Here is a 17,202-nt window from a genome sequence, read left to right as displayed (position 1 = left end):
TATATACCTGTATACAGACCAGGAACTGGATTGTGAGGGAGGGGAGGGCAAAATTAATCCATGAGTTGGTCACTTTTAGGACAGTGAAACTATTCTGTAAGATAGGGACAGTCTGTCACAGAACTGTGCTGTAACACAGTCCCTCCCAGGTAAACTGTGGACGTTAGTAATAACAATGTTGCAACCTTATTCATCTGTTTTAACAAGCATCACACTAATGCAAGGTGGGAACTGCACGACTAGAGCGGAATGAACCAGTCCAATGCTGTGTTGGATGAACATGGTAAGTGAGGGGCCCGAGGTATTAAAGCCACTCAAGTGAACACCCAAAACCACATCACAAAAACACAGAGATGAATATCCAAGTCACCCAGCTAAGCGGAAAAAATCCAGTCTAGAAGGCCATATTTAGGGAACAGAGTCCTTAAATAAAGGTCCCCAGAAGAGACCACACCCTTATTACAATAAAACCAGAGGTTTTTTTAAAGGCTACTCATAAGCACAGGTAGCTAACCTGCTTGGGTTTTTAAGAACATGAGGTGGGTGGAGTGAAGGGGCTTTTTAGAATTAAAATGAAGCCAGGCATTGTGATACACGTCTACAATGCCAGCACTTGAGAGCCTGAGATGCATATATAACCCAGCCTGCACATGCAGTGAGATCCTGTAGTGAGCTTACTGCTCACTGTGACCTGGAGCTCCAGTCCCCGACAGCACTAGGTCTGAGAAATCCCACACTGTAAAACCAACATCGAAGCCATTCTCAGCAGGAACAGAACAGAGGTTTCTGCAGAAGGCAAGGCAAAGCTGTTACAAACATACGTGTTCCACCAACCTGAGTCACAGATTCTTACGGGGGAAAAAATGAAATAAAATAAAATCTACCATGATTAAAAGCCAGTACACAGAAACACAGTACACAGTACAAAGATTAAACCTACCAAAGATTAAAATTATACAATGACACTTCAAAAGAAAATGTTAAAGACTAATTTTTAAAAAACAAAACATAAAAGTCAAAATTGAAGAAATTATGCAAAAGGTATACATAGACTTGAAAAAGTTTTTTTTAAAAAAAGGAGCTTCTAGAAACATTAATAATTACAATGTAAAAAGCAATGGTCTATATACCATGTCCCTCCAGGATCCTTCGTTGAAGCAATAATTCAAAATATGTGGCGATGAGAATGAAGCCTGGCTCAGTGGTTAGGAGCACTGGCTGCTCTTCCTCAGGGCCTTGGGTTTGAGTCCCAGAACACATATGGCAGCTCACAACCTCCTGTAGCTGTGGAGGGAGGGACTCGGAACAGCCCCTTCCGGAACCCTCAAAGAGCAAGCACACAAAGCTCGTGGTCCATAGACATATATGCAGACAAAACACTCATACACATGATAATAAAGTTAAACTAAAATATAGGAAAAAACAAAGGCTATAGAATAATAAAGAGAGGTGAGGTACAGGAACAGAAAGAGGAAACAAACACTTAAGCTTAGAGAAGAACCACACTTCCACTTCCGAGTGCACACACTACTGTGAAGCCTCGGGACACCTATGGCGAAGGGGGACATGTCCAAGTCAATCAGAGAACAGACAGACAGACAGATGCGTTAGACGCTGCAGGGCAACTGACTGCAAACCTCAGTCCCAGCAACTACAAAAAGGCAGCAAAGATAAACGAAGGAGATTTGTGGATAGAATCACCTTTACCTCACATGGTTCCTCACTTTAGAAACTAAAGAAAAAAAAAACCCCACCAAACATTCCTTCAACAGCGGGTAGTACAGAAAGGAGTAAGACGCCAGGAGGGTCAGCAAGCCAAGAAACTGTGCCAGCACGAGGATGGCCACCAGAGACAGCCATCGGTAGACAGGAAAGGTCCACACGGCAACCTGCAGCATTCATGAGCCAAAGTAAGACAGCACAGCCAACCAGAACAGAGGGAGTATCCAGAGTCACCATGCATCCGGGCATTCTATGGGCAGCCTCAAAACTACAAAACCTTTGAGTGGGTAGGAAGGAGAGATTTGGTAAGAAATGTCACCAAATACCAACCAACAGCTTCCAAACATCAGAAAGACAAGATTGGCACTAATGAAAATCACAACAAAATAAATAATGTGTTCCTAGTTCTTTTCAAAAACGCATTCCACTTATTTACTGTGGGAGGAGGGCGCATGCCGTGGTATGATTATGGATGTGGAAGGCAGCTTGCCAGAGGCCCGTTCTCTCCACCATGGGGATTTCAGGGATCAAAGTCAAGTCATCAGGCTGGTGATACAAGCCTTTACCTGCTAAGCCATCTGACAAGCCCTGCAAATTCTAAAGTGGTACTCACCTGCATCTTAGATTTCTGAAGCATCATCTATCTCATTTCCCCATATGCCTATGACTAAGAAAAGTTACTGATTATTTCTGTCCACTTCAATCCCACAGGAGTGACTGTGTGTGCAGTATATGTATACATATGTTTATATCGCATGTGCATGTATGTCTCCCTCGGTCGCTCTTGCCCTCAGCTTTTTGAGACAGGGTCTATCACTGCAGAGCTCCCTGACTGGGTTAGACCGACTGGCCTCCCAGCCCCAGGGATCCTCTATCTCAGCCTGCCCAACACTGGCTCACAGGCGTGCGCCACTGCACTTGGCTTTGTGTGGGTACTGGAGGAATCTGAACTCAGACCCTCATGCTCACTTGGCAAACAAACAATTTACCAACTCTACCCAGCCCACACATCCTTCTGAGTGACCTAGGGATTCTTTACATAGAGACCCAATTTTTCTTTAAGCACTAAAGCAAGATCAGTGTTTCCAGGAAGTCTTAAATTTCTCGTCTAAAGCCTCATTGTTACCCTGAAGTGTTCAACTTCTACCTTAGGAAGGCTGCTTAGCTGTGCTCTCTGTCCGTAGCCTGTTTCCTTCCATTAGAGCATAAACTGCTGGATATCAGAAAGGAACATGGTGAGCTCTTCTAAACAACCCAGTGCTGCTCTCTGCTTGCTTTTCCTGTCAATATGAAACAACCTTCAAGTGCATTTTTCCTTCTAAAGTCAAAGAAGATGCATTCTGCAGAATGTTCACATATAAATATAACAATATCTCACTTATAAAAATAAGCTGGGGGTATAAGGCCATTGTTTTCATCTTTGACATTACTGAAGTAGGTTTGCTTAAATAGTCATTTTTCTAGTCTCCTCATTTCTTAAGAGGAGTCCATATGCTCTGGGTTAAAACTGAACAAGGTTGGGAGGTCAGCTATCACTAGCACAGTGAAGACTCTCGTAAGACATAAAAACGTGGCTCACAAAAATGGTTGATGTGCTGCGTTGGGTATCCCATGATTACCTTTTTGCTGTAGTATCGGCAGAATAAGCTAGGGATAAATGAATTTATGAAATTATGAATTTTTAAAAAACAAAAAATATTGATGTGGTCTTTAAAAGATCTAAATAAATAGATATATTACACCCAGAGATGAGAAGATTCAATGTTGGTAAGACCTTAATTCTTCATAAATTGATCTGCAGATCCCATACAACTCCAATCAAAATCCCAGCTGGCTATGTATGTGATAAAATACTGCAAAACGATAATGATTCTCAAAGATTTTTTTTTTAATGAGTGCAAGCCCAAGCTGGTAAAAGCAGCCTGAGCGGTAGTCAGCTGTGCAGATAGGATCTGACCATTAGGATGGTTGAGTTCTGCACCCCGAGACTGCTCTATACTTCTTGCCACATTCCAAAGTTTACAATCATTGTTAATTTAAAAAAAATTCCAGCAAGCATCTGTATTTATGTTGAAAACTAATCCTAAAATATGTATAAAAAAGCCCAGGCTGTAAATAGAAAAGTCAATTGTGAAAAACATAACAATGCTAGAAGACATACATTATCTGATTTCAACTTTCAAAACTACAGTGACCACGACAGTGAAGGAGCCATGAAAGTACAGTGCACACCAGCAGAGGAGGGCAAGCCTGCAAGGGTCCAGTGTGTGCAGCTAGGTGGTTCCCCAGCTGCCAAGCACTCATCTGTGATCCACGCACACTCAGTTCAGAAGACACTTCACAGTGACAGAAATCACAAGAGTGACGATGGGATGAAGTGGGGCAGCACCACTGTGTGGTTCAGCCGGGGAGCAAAAGAGGGGACTTCCTGAAATGTACTGAAATGTATGGAACCATCCGTCTTACTAAGAAACTGGGTCATACAGCTGTATATATTGTCAAGGACCACATAACTGAAACATATAATCTGTATTTCACTGTAAGTTTTAAAAGAGTCATCTATGTATTTACTTAGGGTGCCTGCCTATTTACGTGTGCCGTGCACATGCAGGTGCCCTGGGTGCCCAGAGTGTGAGATCACCCGGAAGCAGGACCGGAGATGACAAACTACGGCCTGATGTGGTCCTGGAACTGAACCTGGGAATCTGCCAGAGCAGTGCCTGCTCTTACCCGATGAGCCATCTCTCCAGCCCTCTGTAATTTTTTAAAATATACAATAGTAAACAAATTTGTAAAATAATTGTGTCTAAAAACTGGAAGAAAATATATCGCCACATTAAAAGTATTTATCTATTTTAAAATATTATTTTTTCTTATTGTTTAATTTTTATAAGATATATATGCTGGTCCACTAATCCTTTTAGACATTGCTATCTGAATCTGTAGTACTTTGAAAAGAGGTAGGGGCTTTACATGTCTTCCTAATAATGCTTCAGTCCTCAAAAGAAACTGATTTCCTCAGTCCTTGTACAAAGCCTTCAAAGGGACTGTGGCCCAGTGGCTTCCTGCTACTCCTTGCCTCTGAGCTGCTTTGGTGGCTCCTATCACACACTACCACAGCCACGATAGATAGACTGCACCTCCACAGGCCCAGAGGAACCAGGCTGAGTGCCCAGGCATGGAAACCTTTTAAGCTATGAGCCACGCTTAAGCCTTCTTTTTCATTAAGCTGGTTTTCTCAGGCGTTTTGTTATAGTGACAAGGCTTAAACACTTATCCCTAGCTTTCTTCAGATAACCTTGGAGCACAGTCCCAGGATCCCTGAAACTTCCTGAGATTCTTTTTGGTCCAGGAAGTCAAAACTATTTTCAGAACAATACAAAAAGTGCTATTTGCCACCATGACTAAGCCTTGGCACAAACCAAGGAAGTAGACACACAGTAACTAGCACTCATGTGTTCTTCACTGCCCCAGATTCAGAGGGGGAAACTTGTTTTTACCAACGCGTGTCTTTGTTGGAGTACGACATTAACTATTTTCATTAAATCTTGACCCTGTAACATGCCATCTCATATCCTATGTGATGACATTATGTGATACACGAGACACACCTGCAGTACCACACAGCTCTTCCTCGCCCGGGTTGCAAGCCAAGCTAGCCACTTCTCCACGGCATGTCAGGTTTACTCAAAATGACTACAGATAACCTGGGTTGCTCATGACTGGGTATATTACAGACATTTTCTTGAAAATGAATTAAATGTATCTGTCACATCAATAAAACAATTGATAGACAGCATTTGTGGCAGCCATACATCCAGCTAGCACTTTAAGCAGAATCAGACTCCGGGGAAACACAGTTCAAGACCTTTCTAATTTGAGAACATAAAAAGCCTGTTTGGGGAATTTGAAGAAGACCCAGATAACATAGGAAACCTGCATTTTTCCAAATGGCCAAAGCACGATGATGCACAATCATGCAGGGATGACAGAGCTGGAGTGTTGGGTTGGCAACTGGACCATGACAGCAAGCAGACTGGCCCCCACTCTAGCTCCACATGCAATTAATCCTAAAGAAGTCACCACTTCTCAAGAGGCAGGCAATCAGAGAAGAATAGCCACAAATACCTAAAATCTCTATCTCTTCTCCAACTCCATATTTGTGAGGCCAGATCTTCTTCATGTATTTCAGCCAAACATTGCCACAGGCTAGAAAAGTAGAACTGAGACTCTGGTCTCTTTAAACAGAGAGTAAACACATTTCAAAACAACAGCAAGGCCACCCTCATTCGATTTTTTGTTTAGAAAAGTTATTTTTCATTAAAATGTGATTTATTCTAATATGACCGGTTTATTACTAGCAGTGTTTTTATTTCGCAGATATATTTGTTACTGTGGTGAAGAGCAATGGCTGTCACTAACATCCACAATGTCAGTGTGTGTGTGTGTCTCTGGCAAGTGTTTTTGCCCTTCCCCTCAGATCCACTGTTGTGACTGTCAGAATACTACAGGACACTTCTAGCACCATTACTCCCACAGGAAAGCCTTCTGAGCTCCCTCCTGGAGCCCATGCTATTGTCTCTAACCCACATCCCCTGGCTTTCAACAGGTCTGGCCCTGCTTTATCCAGCAAATCCTTTCTTCCATATTCCACCTCGCATGCCTTCCATGCTTGTCAATCTCTCCCTTAGGTCTCAGACCTTTACCCATCATTACACTTCACCTGGATGGCTGCCCACTCTCTTCCCTGCCTCCTCCACGCTACCGAAATCTTACTGGTCCTTTGGGACCACTGAGCCTTGAGAATTAGGTTTAAGCATGTATCTTTTAACCTATAAGCAGCCAAGAGAGTGTTCAGGCAAAGACAGGTGGAAGATTTACACAGAAAACAAAACAAAACAAAACAAAACAAAAAACTTACTACTTCAAATTCCTAAGAAGAGTTTAAGCATCAATAACAACAAGAATGTCTTACTGAAAACCATCACATAGTTACAGGACAAAGGCAGCCAGCACTGTTGCACTGGGAACCCTAATCTAGAATCTCCGGTTGAGGTAGTTGCAACAGAAACACAGCCTCTTCCAGATTATAAAAAAGAACTGTAAAAACCAAACAGCAAAAAGAAAACACAATTCCATTTCTTGAATTTAAGGGTTTTTTTTTTCCTATTGCTGAGCAAAGTCCTTTTCCTAAAAATGCAATCGTATTTTCAAACAGCACCATTTGAAGAAGAGCCTCGCGGTGCACTTATTAGAGGCGAGACCTTAGCAAGTACTTTGAACCAAACTCTTTCCTGATTTCTCCAAACACTTAGCTATCACATATGCACAGTGAGATCTGGGTTCAGGACCAAGTCTAAAGGTGAAGTTCACCTGCTTCATGCGCCCTGCTCAGACTGCTTAGGAGAATGCTACTAATGCTTTCTCAGCATACCTGTGTCAGGGCTGCTGAGACCAGGACTGAATCTCCCACTGGACATCAGTCAGCACTACAATGTTTTGATTTAGGACTATTTTGTAATTTAGACTGTTGGGTTAGGGGGTTATCAAACCCACTTATAGCCATTAAATCTTCAGCATAAAACAACAGTGACTTCTCGTGCATTTAATTCTGAGCCTTGCTTAGGCCTTCAGATCCGAATGCCCAACTTTACATTCTGTGCCCACTAATGCCAGAGCCTTAGGACTGGCCCAGCAGTACTGTGCTGTAAGCCCTGCCCGTCGGAAACTATGGTCTGTCCTCCACCCACATAGCTGCCACTCTCCTGTGTTGCCATCTTCTTCATTCCAGATAGTCCTCGAGACTCTACTATCAGTCACTCTTCTAGGCCCTCAAGATACAGCACTGAATCAAGCAAAATCACTCTGGATTTACACTCTGGTAAGACATGACAGGTAGTGACACATGCAATAATGAGAAACTCAGAAAAAATGAGGAGAGCTGAATTCTCTACAAATGTAACCAAAAGAGAGCCTGGTGCTTGAACGGCTTCTCTGGCTGCTGAGAGCTGCTGGGGCACACGGAGTGGTCTGTGTGCACAGTGCCAGCTTGCTATCAGGAACATTTTACATGAGCATTCTCATCAGAGGCTTAAACCCCAGGAGAAAGGGTCCTTCCTCTAAGTTAGTTGATAATACTTTGTTGGAATATCTTTTCTCATTATAAATATGCATCCACTTTTGGTGGCAAATTGTTTAATTCTAACTTACTTGTATTTCTAATGAAGCTCCTCCCCACAAATATTCCAGAAAGACAGACAGACAGTGGGTGGAGGGTCACAGACACACTTATTAAAAGTGATATTAGAACTTGCAAGTACATTTTTCTATTATACTAACCACATGCCCTGAGACATGCTGGAAATGGAAAGACAATCCATCTAGACGCCAGGAAAGGAGGCAGAGAGTCTAAGTAGAGACAGGAAGTACAGAAGAAACAAAGATGAGTGTGAGGGTAGCAGAACAAAAGATGTAGTCACACTAGCAGCAATTGGCCATGACAGTCCTAACACCTTCGCAGGCATCACCGGCACACTGAGGAGCCGGGGGTCAGTGGGTGATTACACAGGGAGCCTGGCTCTAGAACCTGCTCTTTAGGTTGCCGTGGTGATACAGACAGCTCAGCTGTGGAGAGTCTGAGGCATCGAGGGAATCTTGAATGAGGAAACCAGGAAGGTTTTGGTCTCGAACTTTGATAACTAAAAGTGGACACATGCTTTACTTTCCTATAAATGCTATGTGCCAAACCCTGCCGTTTTTACCACTCGCTCGCTGTTCCTACTATGTCAGCTTTGTATCAGAGCTGTTCAGTGTATGGTGGCTGTCCAATCCTTTCTCACAAGACAATTGACCAATCACTCATCTCAATACAAACCATGTAGTTGATGGGCATTTACAGACACTACATGAGACAAGATTGAAGGCAAACTGCTAGGAATTGCAATGTAATTATCTGTGTTTTCTGATGGTCGTAGGTGACTCCATAAGAGGGTCATTAGACATCCCCCACAAAGGAGGTCACAACCCACAAGATGAGAACTATTGTGGTAGGCTTTGCTGTCCACACAAGTAGATGTGAGCAGGAACCCAGCCAGCTATAGCCCAGCTGTTCTCGAGTGCTTCGAGTCTTCATTCTCCATCAGAAGTGAGAATTAACAACAGTTCCACCAGATGTGGTAGCAGAGCCTGCAGTCCTAGTACACCGGAGGCAGCTATGGCTAAGAGAGTACCTGCCTCAAGAACAACAAGTGAACAAACAATCTACCAGCAAAACCCCGAGAGCTTTACAAAGCTTTATTGTGGTGAATGCTAACTATAATGGGAAAACCAGTCTTTGTTGACATCTGGATACCTATAAAGACGTAGTCACAAGGAAGCTAACACACATTTCTCTAAATACTACACATTGATTTTCTGACTCTATTACCCTATGTCTCAATGTTTTCTCCTGCCCAATTTCCCATCTATTTCAAATCTATGATATAGACGGCCACATAAGTGGGGCTTTGGAGCTTAACTACACTATAGCCTTTACTTCTGAGACAATGACTTTCAAACATACGTAGATTAAAAATAATATATTGTCAACATTTCCAAAGTAACACTAGTTCAAGGAGAAGTTCAAGGAGCACCATAACCAAGCTAAGCTTGAAGTTTGCTGGGTCACAGAGTTTGGCAGGCTTAACACAGGACTTCTAACCGTTTACTGTCGTCGTTGTTGTTGCTGTTGTTGTTTTTGTAAGGCATGCTTGTGGGGGGTCAAAGGGCAGCTCTATGGAGTCAGGTTCCTCCTTCCACCACTATTTGGCATCAACTGCAGACTGTGAAGCTTTAGAGAAAGCTCTTTTCACCCGCTGATCTCTCTTGTGTCTTTAATAAACCCACGGTGTAGCTTTCCCTAAAGCGTCCACCAATGCTTAGAGATCACCTGTGTACGAGCTGTGACTAATGCCTGAGAATTTCATCTAGAACCTGGGATGACTCCAAGGACTCTGGCCATAGCACACTAAGGCCCGCCTAGTGGGCGACAAGATCAGTGCAAGGAAAAGGGACAGAACTCCAGAGAACACAGGGTTTGGCTAGAGCTGGGGACAGCAACGAGACTACATAATGGGTTTCCTGAAATAAACCTGGAAAAGCAAAGACTTTAGGAATAATTTAAACTAAACTGGAAAAGTGTCCTGTGTATGAAAAGTCAGTACAACACATGCAGATATTATATGTGGACAGTATGAACTATATAAAACTTTCCAATTTCTCCAATACAGTCTTCCAATGACAAATTTATGCTCACTACATTCTCACCGAGGAGAACATAAAGAATGTTTACATTACATCCATGTTACCTTTTAACATGTGATGCAGCATATTCATCTAAAAGGTTCACACTTAAGAACCATGGAATTGAACTAAAAATCTCTCTCTCTATTCCCCCCCTCACCCCCTCACCTATTAGGTAAATATATGATTTTGAGTTTGGGCTGCATTCATACTCTCCTGAGTCAAATGGGGCCCACGACTAGGCATGCTTGCCGAGCCATTCCACATGCAAAATAAAGAACAAACACACACAACATAAAGTTTCTTAATTTCAGAGTACTTCATGATCCTCTCGGGGCCCAATCATAGCTTCATGTGTCTGTCTCACAGTACCCAGGTAACCCTTGTACAAATGTTCAATGGCTGATAAAGACTGGGCACAGTTCTCTTTTTAAAAGTGTATATTCAAGTACTCTCCGACAGTGTCGATGAAATGGATCACACTGGCAGGAAGGGAGGGAGGAATAAACGAAAAAGAAAAGAAAGGGGAAAAACTTATGGGGGGGGGGTAAAACTCAAGTCGTTCACTTAGCACCAACTGAAAGGACCTATGAGGGCAAGAACAGTCCCAGACAAGGTAGTCCTGTGATGCTAAGTATGTTTTACAAGCTGCATAGCTGCTGGATCCCAGATCCTCAACATCCCAGATCAGCGCTCTATAACCAAGCTACAAATACAGTAACTGTGTCACTGCAGTGGGTGGAGAGTTTTCAAAATAAAAATCCCTTGAAACACCAACCTTCCAAGAATTACTATAATTAGGACTAACTTACTTACTTAATAGACCCATTCCATTTTTAGCACCTACTCACTGACAGCTTAAGGAGCAGCGCTCATACACTGGCTTTTACAAACAAGAATCACTTTTCTCCAGCTCATCAGGAGCATGCGTGTCAGAAACATCGAACAGCAAACACATGTGGAAAAGGTGTGTCTTAACAGCATGACTTGGCTGTAAAAAGGAAGGCAGGTTCAGCTCTGGGCGATGAAGCAGCAGGAGGTGTGATGCAGACACCATACAGTGACTCTCAGGGACAGAGACATCACCAGGGTCTCTGGTGATGAGTCTGGCCAGAATCGAGCTTCTCATGTCTGATGTGCACTGGCCGGCTACACAATCAAGGAAGGAGCGGCCAAAAGAGCCACTCAAAACTCAGAAGTGCGACAGTCCAAATGCCCAAGGCAAGCGTGCCTCAGTTTCCTCCCTGGGAAATTCAGCATGACAATCTGTCCCAGCCCATGTTTACAGAAACAGTGCCTCCCACTGATGGAGAACCCAGCCTACAAACTAGTCAGCTTTTACCTCTGCCATCTACCAACTTTAGAAAGTTATTTAAACCTCCCTATACCTGCTTCTTCAACTGCACCTGCCTCACAAGACAGTTGTAGGAGGAGGGAGGAAACTTTCAGTAAGTATGTGCCAGATAGCAAGAACCCCAGAAATGTTAGCTACTCCAGCATTAATGGCTGACAAGATTCATCAACTTGCCAGACTTCTGTCACATTCAGATAGAAGAATTACAGACTTTAATTTTTTTCTTTTTAATCAGGTAAGTTACCACCTATATTTAAGGAGTTTGCTTTGAGGCAGTCTTATTCTATTACTCATACCACGTAGGCCAGGCTGGCCCTGAACCAGCATTCTCCTGCCTTAGCTTCCCAAGGGCTGAGATTACAGGCATGTGCTACCAAGCTGTCTTCTTGGTTTTGCTGTTGTTTAGGTTTGTTTTTAAATATAGTAAACACATGGCTAATTATTCCTATCAGGAACCTACCTATAACCTCAGCAAAACATCGTTCTTGGCTATATCACCACTTGCAAGTCAGTCTGGGCAACATGAGACCTCTCTCAAGAACTAGAAAAACATGCGCGCGCACACACACACACAGAGGCACGTGTGCCAAAACTTAACTGTACACACTGACACTTATGAGACAGAAAATTTAACTTTTCATCTACTATAATAATCAGAGTTCCCCCAGTTTCTAGCTCTTGGATTAGGGTATATTTCTACCGTCTTAGTCAAGACCACTATTATTCCCAGGAATACCCCAAGCCTCCTAACTGCTCCCTCCCTCCACTACAATCTGGACATCATGATAGGAAACTTTTTAAAGTCCGAATATTCATGTGCGCGTGTGTGTGTGTGTGTGTGTGTGTGTGTGTGTGTGTGTGATACATGTCATCTAACACCTGTGGAGGCCAGAGGACAACTCTGAAGTCCGTATCCTCATTACACTTTTCGTGTGTTCTGCAGATCTAACTCAAGCAAGCCTGAGCCTCAGCCCGGAAGTCCAAATCTAAATTGGATGCAGTCAGGCGTGTCTACACCTCTCCCACTCAGGGGACACTGGTGGAGGATTATGACTTTCGGGTCAGTCTGAGATACATAGCAAAATCCTGTATACTAAAAAAAAATACAACAAAAAGGAAAAAAAGAAATGGGGCCTGGAAAGACAGCTCAGCAGCTGTGAGCTCGGGCTGTTCTTCCATGACTCCAACTTGGTTCCCAGCACCCATGTCAGACGGCTCTCAACTGCCTGCAAATTCAGCTCTAAGAGATCTGATGCCCTCTTCTGGCCTCCAGGGACATCTCTGTGTGAACACACACACACACACACACTTTTAAGAAAGAAAGGGAAAATCCATATCTAATTTCACCTCCCTGGCAGGACTCCCTTAAGTCCCACAGCTAGAAGGTCTATAGGAACCACAGTCCACATCCAGGATCCCTATGGCTGCTCAGGTTCCATCTTTCTCAGCTTCACACTGGTGTCTGTGGCCTTCGGATCACAATCCCTCTATGTGGCTTCGTCCCCTCTCATCATTGCCCTGAGCAGGGCCTTATCATCTTCCAGATCTTGGCTAGAAGCTGCCAGACTGGAGGGGGGACAAACCCAGCCCTCTTGTTCTGTGCTAGCAACCTTTGCCAGACCCTTGACGTCCTCGCTACACAGAATACAACTGGAATGAAGTGAAACTGCTGTTTAATGCTGTTCTTGTCCAGGAGAAAAAAAAAAAAAAAAGACTTCAAATAAATCTGGGTCCATTCCTGTCTTTAGTTCATCAACACGTGGCTGCTAAGTTATACACTGGAGTTATGCTCCACACACCTTTGTCAATAGAGGAAAGTGTGGTGCTATGTGATCATTCACAAAAGCCAAGTAGATCACTCACAAAAGACCTGAGGTATTGGCTTCCATCGAGGCAAGAATAAAAAGCCCATTGCTTTAGCGTGGGCAAGAATAAAGTGAAAACTAAACTTTCCAAAGTCATACTCTGGGCATCCTCAGGTGTTCTGGAAAACAGGAGCCCAACTTCAGTTACCATGTAAGTAGATAGGCAACTAAATCAAGACTGCTGCCACCTTTGGCACTATCCGCCTCCCTTCTTGGCAGACTCCGCGAGGCCAAGAGTTTTGCTGGCCAGGGAAGAACGATTTATCCTCCCACATTTAGAAGTGATCCCTCTGCAACAGAAACTCTGTCCTGCTAAGGAGCTCTGAATTCTAACCTTGTCAAACCAATACTCTCCCTAGATACTCGATTCACACGCACACACACAAAAGAAAGAAAAAGAAAAGGAAAAATATCTGATTCCTATGTGTCACTGACAAAAAAAAAAAAAAAAGCACCACTATCCAATTCTTTTTGGAGGAAAAAAACCAAAAACCCGAAGTTGCTGTCTTGCCTCCAAAAACCCCTCTCTTTTTACAAAACATGACTACTTGGAAAATTACAAGGAACTGACAAGCAGATGTTAAGAGGCTAAAGGCTAAAGCACGGGCAGATGTTAAGAGGCTAAAGGCTAAGCTGTCGATGGAGGCTGCCCAGCGTTAGGGCAGATCCAGCAGGCCCGGGCGGACAGTAGCTGCCAGCCACCGGGGCCTATGATCCCAGGTCCCGGAGAGGCACGTAGGTTTGTCAAACGCCAAGCCCCAGCACCGGGGTTCGACACCTAGACCCTGCCCAGGCAACAAGCGTCCAGCCCCGCTCCACCCTCCCAGGAACGCAGCGGCTCCGGCCGCAGCCCTTCCCGGGACTGCACGCAGGAGAGCCTGGGGTGGGGGGGGTCAGAGATCCGTGCGTCCGGGGCACAGCTCCGGCGAGGACGCCGAGGGCTGAGGTCCCCACGCCTGCCTCTTTGTTCCGTCCCCCGCGGCGCAGGCCCCGGCTCGGCCGCCCCTGCCCTCACCTTGTAGACGTCGCCGTAGGTGCCGCTGCCGATGCGCTGGATCAGCTCGAAGTCCTCCTGCGGGTTCCGGCGGGACAGATCGAAGCCCGGGTTCATGGCGGGCCCCGGGTGCCCCCCGCCTCCCTCCCGGCCCGGGGAGGGGGGGCGCTCACGGGGGCCGCACGGAGGGAGCGCCCGCGGCCGGCCCGGCTCCGCCGCCGGTCACAATCGCCCGGCTGCACGCCGCGGCCGCCGCCGACCACGACGAGCCGCCCGGCGTCCCCGCCCCCCGCCGCCGCGCCGAGCCGGGTCACACCCACCAGGAGAGGAGCGCGCCCGCAGCCCCTCGCTCGGGGTGCAGCTCCAACATGGCTTCCGCCCGCCGCTCCGCTCCGCCCGCCCGCACGCCCTCCCTCCGGTTCCCGGCCCCGCTCGCCACTGCGCAGCCGCCATCCCGGAGGCCGCGCGCTCCCGGCGGGCCCTGCGCGCCCCCGGCTCGCGCGCCCGGTTGGGACGCGCGGGACGCGCCAGACTCTGGGTAACAAAGTTGGACTCGCTGCTTGTGGCCCCAGCCCCAGCAGGTAGTAGTTGCCACGCACAAGACGGTATTCCCCAACTTTCTAAGAGCAAGTACAACCGAGAGCCCCGACCCTTTCTTCTAGGTTTAGGGGAGGAGGTCCCCATCAGAAAGGTGAGAAAGACCCTCGGGGGACAGTGACACTTGGGCTCTTGGGGTTGGCTTGACAGGGGTGCAGAGAGAACAAGGGGCGGGGAGAAATCCGTGGAGGGAGTGGGCGGGAAGCCGTGCAGAACCAAAGCCGTGATTGACCTCTGTCCAGGGAGAAGGCTGGATTTTTCAAAGCCCGGGGCGGGGACTTCGCAAGCTGTCTGACAACCCTGAGACGAGGGTGGTTGCAGAGGGTGTGGTCTGGACAGGGATCTATTCCCACACCTGAAATGTAAACACGTGACCACCCGGAAACTACGTAGCCGCGACTTTACCTGCCCAGAGCTCCACCCAGCACAAGATCCAGATAGCCAGCATTACGTCCAGACTGCTAAAAGTTATCTAAGAAAGAACTTAGGCAATGGAAGGGTCATGTTGGGTTCTCAGTAAACTTAACTACTACGCATTTCCAAAAGCTGTAGCCGAGTCAGTGAGGACCGCTCCGGCGTTCTGTTGGATATTTTGCTTCAAAAATGCTTTTCTAATCTCTTTAGGGACCACACCTAAAGACTAATGTGCCTTAATGCCTGATTCCTTCTCAGAAACTTGGTCTCATCAAACCTTAAAACCTTTCTATCATGTTACTTACAGTAAACTTACCTACTGACTAAATTCCCAAATTGTGTGCTCCAAACCATACGTGGTGTCATCCAAGCACTTGGGAAGCTGAGCTGGGGCACCCCTGCAAGTGCAACGGCACCCTTGACTTCAGAGTCGGGACGGGTGTGTTTACTGGAGTAATTGACTAAAAGCTGTTGGGAAACGGCCCCCTTCTGTACCACATACACAGCCTCCCAATTGTACGGTGTTTAGTTATCCCAAAGCATCAGATTGTGACAGGGTTGCAATTCTGCCCCAGGAGTGCACGTCACAGGATTAATTGAGGATAAACCTTAAGGCTGTGCTATCTTGAGCTCCTTGGGACGAGGCATGGTTTTCCCCGCTTCTTCCTCCCAGTGGAAGGCACTTGCAGGGGCTGAGGAGCAGGCCTGCCTTCTGCCTGTGCTGTGGGCGGAGAACTGTTTGTCTTCTTTAGGCTAAACAGGCAGATAATTCTGGATTCAGATAAGGAAATGGAAGTCTCTCAAAGCAGGACCTGCTCTGCTTGCTTTCTCTGCCCTTTTCTGGAGAAAAAAAAAAAAAAAAAAGCCAAGTTTCCAGGACTGAATGGCTTGCACCAGAAAGTTCTAATGGTTTCACTGTTTTGTTTGCTGGGATTATCATCTCTGCAGATAACCGAGTGTTTGCATCACTAATAGGCTTCTTTCAAAGGGAAAGGACATTTCACTGGGGTTGGAACGGGCTTTCACGTTTTGTTTGTTCCATTTTGGCAGGGCTTAACTGCTTCTTTTTTCTTTTTTCTTTTCCAGAGAGACAGATTTTCTTGTAAGGGCTCAATTTGCCATATGGGTTAGGCCATAAATAAAAAGGTCTTTTGTAATTAACTGCTCACAAGGAATAAAAATAATTTGTTCCTTTGGATCTATCCATACAGGTAAATACAGTGCTCTCTTACCCTTCCCCCAATCTACCTGGCCTCTACTTGGCTACAAGTTATCACTCATGATCAGACACTTGCTTTGAATGAGAGAAAGGGCTTCCCACTTCTGTGATTAGAAACATTCTTAGAAACCGTCTTGGTTTCACTCTTAGATTTACTGTTGCTTGCGTAGAGGCGTTCACCTTATCAGTAGATTAATATGGTGAGTGGAAGTTCACAACATGAAAGAAACAGTATCTTCCAGTACTGAGTGCTTACGAGGAGCCAAGAACTTTCCACATATTATCTCATTTAATTCACAGAGCAGCCTGATAGCTGAGAGCGTATTATCTCCTTTTTATAACATCCCAGGCTAATTAAGCTACTCAAGGTCACATAAGAAAGCTCAGCTGTCACAGAGGCTGCTTAATAGCAAAGGCTAGGTCCCTAGCCAGCAGTCTGTTCTGTTTCCATAACACATTCCACCATATTCTCTTTCTTCTTACAATAAACCATATATAATCTGTGTGATGCTTTTTTTTTTAAATTAAATTGATCTGTAATGACTTAGGCAATAGATATGCGATTCTGGTGGTAAAAGAACACAGAAAAGAAAAGCCAAAGCACCTGCCATCCAGCAGTGTGGAACATCACAAACAACCCAGTCAATAAGTGGTCTAAGAAATGAACAGACCAAAGAAATACAGATAGCCAATAAACATATGGGAAAGAAAATGGCCGCCCGCCCTCACCGGTCATCAGAGAAGTGCAAGTCCAAAT

The 17,202-nt window shown here is 45.3% G+C and overlaps 1 protein-coding gene across 5 annotated transcripts in view; it reads right to left on the bottom strand.

The window, feature by feature from the left end:
* Map4k3 (mitogen-activated protein kinase kinase kinase kinase 3) overlaps window positions 1-14,609 on the bottom strand; it is a 156,327-nt gene extending 141,718 nt beyond the window's left edge. For all 5 annotated transcript variants that reach the window (XM_085833253.1, XM_021186158.3, XM_085833254.1 and 2 more), the window contains exon 1: window positions 14,237-14,609. In XM_085833253.1, coding sequence (XP_085689379.1) covers window positions 14,237-14,332 — 96 coding nt within the window. In that variant the 5' untranslated portion in view covers window positions 14,333-14,609. The remainder of the gene's footprint in view (window positions 1-14,236) is intronic.
* Window positions 14,610-17,202: the final 2,593 nt, after the last annotated feature.

Source organism: Mus caroli, unplaced genomic scaffold, assembly GCF_978045245.1.
Source record: "Mus caroli unplaced genomic scaffold, Mus_caroli_1 scaffold_18, whole genome shotgun sequence".
In the NCBI taxonomy this organism is placed as follows: domain Eukaryota; kingdom Metazoa; phylum Chordata; class Mammalia; order Rodentia; family Muridae; genus Mus; species Mus caroli.
The sequence above is the reverse complement of the archived record's forward strand: the minus strand, read 5'-3'. Positions and strand labels throughout refer to the sequence as shown.